The following is a 9,957-nucleotide window of genomic DNA, read 5'->3' on the forward strand; positions in this document are numbered from 1 at the left end:
GGTGAGGTTCCTGTCAGCTCTGTGTTCAGTGGTCTGTGTCAGAGTCTCTTCCTCTTCAGCAGCTGCAGTCGGTTCCTGCTGTAACAGCTCAGTGTCTCTGCAGTCGGACTGAGGGAGGTTTTTGTACGGCTCTAAATCACTGTGTGAACACCCAAGCACTGTTTATCCAATGGTAACTCTGACAGTAATAAACTGCTGTGTCTTCAGTCTGAACTCCACTGATGGTCAAAGTGAAGTCAGAGCTGCTTCCACTGCCACTAAACCGAGCTGCTGTTCCTGATACACGTGTGCTCACAAGTTTTATTAGAAGCTTTGGAGTCTGTCCAGATTTCTGTTGATACCAGTGCATATAATCACCATTACTGTCACTGTAAACAGCTCGGCTGGTCTTACAGGTGAGAGAGACGGTGGATCCTGGAGTAGATGTCACTACTGGAGGCTGAGTCACAGTCACCTGACCGCTGCATCCTGCAGACAAAAACAAATCATTCATTGATCAGCAGAAATAAATGAGAGAAAAGGCAGCACATCATGTCTGAAATGTTGCTGAGTGAATGAACCTGTAAAACAGCAGCAGGCCAGCGTCCAGATGAGGATGGTGATGAGAGTCATGCTGGTTGTGCTTTCTGCTGTGTTGACTGACACATCTGAGTCCTGCAGTGTTGAACTCACAGGACTATAAACCTTCTCAGTTCACTGGAGGATCAGCTGACGATGCAAAGCCTCCTCTCTATGGAAATCATTTCTCTGCTCTCAACACACTGAAGGCAACGTGGGACACTAAATCAGGAGGAATACTGCTTGGATTTACACCATCTATCATCTGAATGGATAATAGAAGAAACATATTTATATTAGAAGTGCAGTTGAGGATTTAAGGATGAGTTTGTGTCCACTGTGGTTGGTATGATATGTCTGTTTGTCTGCCTTTAATCTACTGACAGGGTTTACCGGAGATAAATAACATATTTCAGTTCTTTTTAATATTAGTTTATGAGTTATTATTACTAAAAAGCATCATGTTCATTTATCCATGTAGCAACTGATATAAAACTGTAAAAAAAATGACTTTGTTACAAGGAGACTGTGATCGTTTCTCTGTCTGGTGTAGAAGAGTAAAGCAAAATTAAAGAATTAATCTTCTTTATACAATAATTTTCAATTCAGTGTGCATGCTGCTTTCTTATATGGATCTTCTGCATGTTATGTTCAATATTTTTCAAAATAAACTGAATTTTAGTTTAGTTTCACTCCAACATGAACTGTTCATTCATCAGAAATGTGGCATGAACATTAAACCATCATTAAATAAAACTGTGGATTATAATAATTGACTGTCTTTGTATTTCCTTTATTATATATTTATTATGAAAAATACAGTCTTGGTCATCTCAGTATCAAACATCATATACTATACCTTTTAGTATATCAGGTTTACATAAATAGTACTTTGTTAGTGGTTGTATTTTTTTACTACTTTGTGATATTTTGAAAGGAAAGGCTCTGTTTAGAAAATTAAATATTTTGGATTTTTAAAATGAAAAATGGTAAATTGGAATTTTCTGTTATATTAGATTGTTTTGTGCAGCTGTTGGTAGAAACACTTTTCAACATGTTTTGATATCAGTGGCTATAGTCCAACAAGAGAACAAGAGTTTAACCTCCCCAGTTTACTCATAAAGGGACAATAATATAAGTTTAAACTGTGTATGGAAGAGCGTCTGTGAGTTTGTTCCAGTTTTATTTAGATTCATTGTGGTTCTGCTTGATGACTCTTGTGTTGTGTTCACTGGACCAGTTCTCCTCAGCACAGTCTCTTCACCAACCCTCTGCACCTGCAGCAGGCCGGTTTCACTTCAGTCAAACTGAAGGAGGTTTTTGTACGGCTCTAAATCACTGTGTGAACACATTGCCACTATGGTAGCCCAGACAGTAGTAATCTCCAGCATCGTCAGTCTGAACACCTGTGATGGTTAAAGTGTAGTCAGAACCAGAGCTACTGCCTCTGAATCGAGACGCAGTCCCTGAGAAGAGAGTTGATGCTTGGTATATAAGGAGTTTGGGAGCCTGTCCAGGTTTCTGAAGGTACCAACTGAGATCAGCACCAATATCTGAACTCCCTGTGGCGCTGATGCTCACGGTCCCTCCAACACTAACAGATTTGGATTTGTCAGCCTGAGTCAGAAACTTGTTTGCAGAAATCTCTGAAATGAGAAATGAAATATAAACCTTGAGAATCAGCAGTTTAGATGATAATAAATTAGACATTAATTAAAGCCACAATGTCAGATACATTTTCAGAATCTCTCACCCTGACTCAGAAAACCCAACACGACAATCAGAGTTATTGACAACATCATCCTGATGCAGTTTTCAGTGTGAGTGCATGAAAACAGTTCAGACTCTCTGTGACAGGAGAACTTAAACTGTGAGGAGCAGTGATGCAGTAAAAACATGCAAAAATACATTTAAGAAGGCAAACCCACACCTGTTCTTGTGAAACTGAAAGGGAGAGATGAGGTGGAGTAGGTAGAGGCTACGTCTCCCTGTGGACTGACTAAGAACATGTAGAAACTTTAGACTCTCTGTTCGTCATCTCTCTGCTGTTTCTGTCTTTGCAAAGTTTCCTAAAGGTCATAAATAGATGCAGGCTGCTCTCTGCTGGCTGTCCAGGTTCACAACAACTCTGGCTAACTCTTAGCTCTTTTCATGATGGTGTACTTCAGTCTGTTAATCCAGATGCTTCAGCTGTGACACTGTGGTCTTGTGGGGTCAGGGGTCAGATCATGTGTAAAAAAAAAGAAAAATGCAGCAAAGGTGCCATCTGCTGGCTGTGCAGGTTCACAACAACTCCAGATTGACATGAGATTGATTTTGTATTCAGTCCTTTGCTCTTTTCTGGATCATGTACTTCAGGTCAGGGTCAGAGGTCAGATCATGTTGCTGGATAAACCTAAAAATAATCAAATATGATAATGTGCCCTTTACGGCTCTTACAGTTGAGAAAACACGATCCAATATTATCTTCTTGGTTATCTCCTCAATTTAGTTTTTTTAAAACCCTCCGTCTTCTGGCTTTTATTTTCAATCAGTCCTCTTTCTTGTTAAGGGGTTTTAAATGGATTATTTGCATGGTTTAAAGACTGATTGAAGAAGTGGTAACTATCCCTTAAAGGGACTAAAATTGCACATCTGTCTGTCCTGGAAGAGGGATCCTCCTCTGTTGCTCTTCCTGATGTTTCTTCCATATTTTTTCCCTGTTAAAGGGGTTGTTTTAGGGGAGTTTTTCCTCATTCGATGAGATGGTCGTACTTAAAAGGACAGGGGGTTTTCCCCAAAAGATCTTTGAATAAGTTTAATGTCATCAAGCGTTCCCAAAACATCCGTGTGAGCTCCACCAGCAGCTGCTGACAGGTTAAACTCCTCTGCAGCTCTGATACATTTCAGCTGAGATATGAGTCACCTCCTGTTAGGAAAGTTGATCAAATCCTTTCACTCTTCATCCTAAAAGAGGGAACAAACATGTGTCACTCTGAAAGCTTTTGTCCGGTTCAGACTGATTTCCTCCTCTGACACGTTTTGATGAATTCAGGCTCTGATCAGCTCTGAGTGTCTTTATGAAACAGACTGATCCTGGTTCAGTTTGTTAGGCTCATTCAAGACAAGCTTTTCACAATAAGAGACACAGTCCTCTGAGGGTTGACAGAAGGAAAACATCAACAGTCCCAGTGGGACCAGGTATACGTCACTCAGGTGTGCGTGTGATGAATGTGTGTGTGGTTTCATTGGTCCAAACAAAAAAAACTATCATTCATCCTTTCGCATCAATTTCAAATTGACGAAGTTCGAATCTCCATCATCGATCAACAAGGAAGTAACAGAGAACAAGTCCATGTGTTTTGTTATGACTTTACATGATCTGCAGTGTTTTACTCTGCAGACTGTTCAACTGACTCTGCATGTGATAGAGGAGCTGATCATGTTACATCGGCTATTATCTATGGTTATTATACAGTAAACCTGCCTTGTTAAGGCTTTTTACTTGATCATCTGCATGCTTTCACTTCAAATTTGTAGCTACCTTGGAACGTTCACCTTAATTAGAAATCAATTTAAGTTTTTTTGAAGTGTAAAATGTACAACATAACATTACACACATCTCCACGGTGAACGAAGAAATTCTTGATGAATTGAAGTAAATTCATATCAAAACATTCTTTTACAAACTCTCACACACTTTAATAGGCTACTCTATCAAAAAGTTAATACAACTACAAACCAAGTATTCTTTTCTGTAGGCCTATAAGGAAAGAATACTTAATTATACTTTTTTTAAGTATATTTCAATCAAAAGATTAAGTACAAGTATAATCCAAGTATACTATACATAAGTATATCTCTGATAAGTACATAAAAAGTAAACTGAAAGTATACACTCTCTCTCTCTCAAGTTTTAAATTAGTACAGTATACTAATAGCACACTTGCTTAAAGATTCATCATGTAAATATCAATATTTCTATTTTTTAAATTGGTATAGAGAGTGATATTACATTATAGTAAATAAAAGTAAATAATACATCTTTTTTTTGATAAAACAAAACTTGGAGAATAATGTGAACTTTACTTTTAGGGAGGAAGAAATCATGACTTAAATATGTGATCAGGCAACATTTGTCTCTTTAGCTGAGAGTAAATGTGAACAGAACATGATGTGTTATTAGATATTTTAATAATGTTTTTAATGAAGTTATTAGTGTGAATGTGTAGTGTGTGCTTGGTGAGGTTCCTGTCAGCTCTGTGTTCAGTGGTCTGTGTCAAAGTCTCTTCCTCTTCAGCAGCTGCAGTCGGTTCCTGCTGTAACAGCTCAGTGTCTCTGCAGTCGGACTGAGGGAGGTTTTTGTACGACTACAAATCACTGTGTGAACACCCAAGCACTGTTTATCAGATGGGCACTCTGACAGTAATAAACTGCTGCGTCTTCAGTCTGAACTCCACTGATGGTCAAAGTGAAGTCAGAGCTGCTTCCACTGCCACTAAACCGAGCTGCTGTTCCTGAATGTCTTGTGCTCACATGTCTTATTAGGAGCTTTGGAGGCTGTCCAGATTTCTGTTGATACCAGAACATACAATCAACACTACTACATGTTCCAACAGCTTGGCTGGTCTTACAGGTGAGAGAGACGGTGGATCCTGGAGTAGATGTCACTACTGGAGGCTGAGTCACAGTCACCTGACCGCTGCATCCTGCAGACAAAAACAAATCATTCATTTATCAGCAGAAATAAATGAGAGAAAAGGCAGCACATCATGTCTGAAATGTTGCTGAGTGAATGAACCTGTAAAACAGCAGCAGGCCAGCGTCCAGATGAGGATGGTGATGAGAGTCATGCTGGTTGTGCTTTCTGCTGTGTTGACTGACACATCTGAGTCCTGCAGTGTTGAACTCACAGGACTATAAACCTTCTCAGTTCACTGGAGGATCAGCTGACGATGCAAAGCCTCCTCTCTATGGAAATCATTTCTCTGCTCTCAACACACTGAAGGCAACGTGGGACACTAAATCAGGAGGAATACTGCTTGGATTTACACCATCTATCATCTGAATGGATAATAGAAGAAACATATTTATATTAGAAGTTTATTAAAAAGCATCATGTTCATTTAACCATGTAGCAGCTGATATAAAACTGTGAAAAAATGACTTTGTTACAAGGAGACTGTGATCGTTTCTCTGTCTGGTGTAGAAAAGTAAAGCAAAATTAAATAATTAATCTTCTTTCTACAATAATTTTCAATTCAGTGTGCATGTTGCTTTCTTATATGGATCTTCTGCATGTTATGTTCAATACTTTTCAAAGTAAACTGAATTTTAGTTTAGTTTCACTCCAACATGAACTGTTCATTCATCAGAAATGTGGCATGAACATTAAACCATCATTAAATAAAACTATGGATTAGTCACTGTCTTTGTATTTCCTTTAATATATATTTATTATGAAAAATACCTTCTTGGTCATCTCAGTATCAAACATCATATACTATACCTTTTAGTTTATCAGGTTTACATAAATAGTACTTTGTTAGTGGTTGTATTTTTTTACTACTTTGTGATATTTTGAAAGGAAAGGCTCTGTTTAGAAAATGAAATATTTTGGATTTTTGAAATGAAGAATGGTAAATTGGAATTTTCTGTTACATTAGATTGTTTTGTGCAGCTGTTGGTAGAAACACTTTTCAACATGTTTTGATATCAGTGGCTAAAGTCCAACAAGAGTTTATCCTCCCCAGTTTACTTATAAAGAGACTGAATGACAAGATTATAAGTTTAAACTGTGTATGGAAGAGTGTCTGTGAGTTTGTTCCAGTTTTATTTAGATTCATTGTGGTTCTGCTTGATGACTCTTGTGTTGTGTTCACTGGACCAGTTCTCCTCATCACAGTCTCTTCACCAACCCTCTGCACCTGCAGCAGGCCGGTTTTACATCAGTCAAACTGAAGGAGGTTTTTGTACGGCTCTAAATCACTGTGTGAACACAGCAGCACTGTTTATGACATGAAAACTCTGACAGTAGTAAACTGCTGCGTCTTCAGTCTGAACTCCACTGATGGTCAAAGTGAAGTCAGAGCTGCTTCCACTGCCACTAAACCGAGCTGCTGTTCCTGATACACGTGTGCTCACAAGTTTTATTAGAAGCTTTGGAGGCTGTCCAGATTTCTGTTGATACCAGTGCATATTATTGGAATTGTAAACAGCTTGGCTGGTCTTACAGGTGAGAGAGACGGTGGATCCTGGAGTAGATGTCACTACTGGAGGCTGAGTCACAGTCACCTGACCGCTGCATCCTGCAGACAAAAACAAATCATTCATTGATCAGCAGAAATAAATGAGAGAAAAGGCAGCACATCATGTCTGAAATGTTGCTGAGTGAACGAACCTGTAAAACAGCAGCAGGCCAGCGTCCAGATGAGGATGGTGATGAGAGTCATGCTGGTTGTGCTTTCTGCTGTGTTGACTGACACATCTGAGTCCTGCAGTGTTGAACTCACAGGACTATAAACCTTCTCAGTTCACTGGAGGATCAGCTGACGATGCAAAGCCTCCTCTCTATGGAAATCATTTCTCTGCTCTCAACACACTGAAGGCAACGTGGGACACTAAATCAGGAGGATTACTGCTTGGATTTACACCATCTATCATCTGAATGGATAACAGAAGAAACATATTTATATTAGAAGTGCAGTTGAGGATTTAAGGATGAGTTTGTGTCCACTGTGGTTGGTATGATATGTCTGTTTGTCTGCCTTTAATCTACTGACAGGGTTTACTGGAGATAAATATCATATTTCAGATCTGCTTAATATGAGTTTATAAGTTATTATTATTAAAAAGCATCATGTTCATTTAACCATGTAGCAACTGATATAAAACTGTGAAAAAATGACTTTGTTACAAGGAGACTGTGATCGTTTCTCTGTCTGGTGTAGAAAAGTAAAGAAAAATTAAAGAAATAATCTTCATTTATACAATAATTTTCAATTCAGTGTGCATGCTGCTTTCTTATATGGATCTTCTGCATGTTATGTTCAATACTTTTCAAAATAAACTGAATTTTAGTTTAGTTTCACTCCAACATGAACTGTTCATTCATCAGAAATGTGGCATGAACATTAAACCATCATTAAATAAAACTATGGATTATAATAAATGACTGTCTTTGTATTTCCTTTATTATATATTTGTTATGAAAAATACCTTCTTGGTCATCTCAGTATCAAACATCATATACTATACCTTTTAGTATATCAGGTTTACATAAATAGTACTTTGTTAGTGGTTGTATTTTTTTGATACTTTGTGATATTTTGAAAGGAAAGGCTCTGTTTAGAAAATGAAATATTTTGGATTTTTAAAATGAAGAATAGTAAATTGGAATTTTCTTTTACATTAGATTGTTTTGTGCAGCTGTTGGTAGAAACACTTTTCAACATGTTTTGATATCAGTGGCTAAAGTCCAACAAGAGTTTAACCTCCCCAGTTTACTCATAAAGAGACTGAATGACAAGATTATAAGTTTAAACTGTAGATGGAAGAGCGTCTGTGAGTTTGTTCCAGTTTTATATAGATTCATTGTGGTTCTGCTTGATGACTCTTGTGTTGTGTTCAATGGACCAGTTCTCCTCATCACAGTCTCTTCACCAACCCTCTGCACCTGCAGCAGGCCGGTTTCACTTCAGTCAAACTGAAGGAGGTTTTTGTACGGTTCTAAATCACTGTGTGAACACTCCTCTACCATGGTAGCCCAGACAGAAGTAATCTCCAGCATCGTCAGTCTGAACACCTGTGATGGTTAAAGTGTAGTGAGAACCAGATCTACTGCCACTGAATCGAGACGCAGTCCCTGAGAAGAGTTGATGCTTTGTATATAAGGAGTATGGGAGCCTGTCCAGGTTTCTGAAGGTACCAACTGAGATCAGCAGCAATATCTGAACTCCCTGTGGCGCTGATGCTCACGGTCCCTCCAACACTAACAGACTTGGATTTGTCAGCCTGAGTCAGAAACTTGTTTGCAGAAGTCTCTGAAATGAGAAATGAAATATAAACCTTGAGAATCAGCAGTTTAGATGATAATAAATTAGACATCAATTAAAGCCACAATGTCAGATACATTTTCAGAATCTCTCACCCTGACTCAGAAAACCCAACACGACAATCAGAGTTATTGACAACATCATCCTGATGCAGTTTTCAGTGTGAGTGCATGAAAACAGTTCAGACTCTCTGTGACAGGAGAACTTAAACTGTGAGGAGCAGTGATGCAGTAAAATCATGCAAAAATACATTTAAGAAGGCAAACACACACCTGTTCTTGTGAAACTGAAAGGGAGAGATGAAGTGGAGTAGGTAGAGGCTCCGTCTCCCTGTGGACTGACTAAGAACATGTAGAAACTTTAGACTCTCTGTTCGTCATCTCTCTGCTGTTTCTGTCTTTGCAAAGTTTCCCAAAGGTCATAAATAGATGCAGGCTGCTTTCTGCTGGCTGTCCAGGTTCACAACAACTCTGGCTAACTCTTAGCTCTTTTCATGATCGTGTACTTCAGTCTGTTAATCCAGTTGCTTCAGCTGTGACACTGTGGTCTTGTGGGGTCAGGGGTCATATTATGTTTTTTTTTCTTTTTTTAAATGCAGCAAAGGTGCCATCTGCTGGCTGTGCAGGTTCACAACAACTCCAGATTGACATGACATTAATTTTGTATTCAGTCCTTAGCTCTTTTCTTTGATCATGTACTTCAGGTCAGGGTCAGAGGTCAGATCATACAGATTCTTACAGTTGAGAAAACACGATCCAATATTCTCTTCTTGGTTATCTCCTACATTGAATTTTTTTAAAACCCTCCGTCTTCTGGCTTTTATTTTGAACCAGTCGTCTTTCCTGTTAAGGCAAGGCAGCTTTATTTGTAGAGCACATTTTAGCAACAGGGAAATTCAAAGTGCTTTACATAAACATTCAAGAACATTGCGACAAAGTGCAAATGAACATTAAGACATAATTTAAACAGTTATAAAAACATAAAAACATAAAAACATTAAAGATTAGAAAATAAAAATAAGCTAAAAATAAAAGCTAGGATTGAAGTTAAAAAAGAATAAAACACAAAAGAGTAAAAGCTCTAATGCAGTATAAGATCATTATCTGGTTTAATTAAAGGCAGCAGCAAACAGGAACGTTTTAAGCTTTGTTTTAAAAGAACTTAGAGTTGTAGCAGTCCTGCAGTTTTCTGGGAGCTTGTTCCAAATATTTGGTGCATAAAAACTATTAAGGGGTTTTAATGGATTATCTGCATGGTTTAAAGATTGATTGAAGAAGTGGTAACTATCCCTTAAAGGGACTTAAATTGCACCTCTGTCTGTCCTGGAAGAGGGATCCCTCCTCTGTTGCTCTTCTTGAGGTTTCTT

General features: G+C 38.3%; 1 pseudogene and 1 gene segment (V, D, J or C); both read right to left on the reverse strand.

Annotated features, from left to right (window-relative positions):
* Positions 1–1,461: 1,461 nt before the first annotated feature.
* Positions 1,462–2,395, reverse strand: LOC119504195. The segment is given in 2 exon segments: positions 1,462–2,204; positions 2,312–2,395. Coding segments are annotated over 2 exon segments (360 nt in total).
* A 5,723-nt stretch (positions 2,396–8,118) lies between these two features.
* On the reverse strand, positions 8,119–8,832 carry LOC119504152 (annotated as a pseudogene).
* Positions 8,833–9,957: the final 1,125 nt, after the last annotated feature.

Source organism: Sebastes umbrosus, chromosome 16 (assembly GCF_015220745.1).
Source record: "Sebastes umbrosus isolate fSebUmb1 chromosome 16, fSebUmb1.pri, whole genome shotgun sequence".
Classification (NCBI taxonomy): Eukaryota; Metazoa; Chordata; class Actinopteri; order Perciformes; family Sebastidae; genus Sebastes; species Sebastes umbrosus.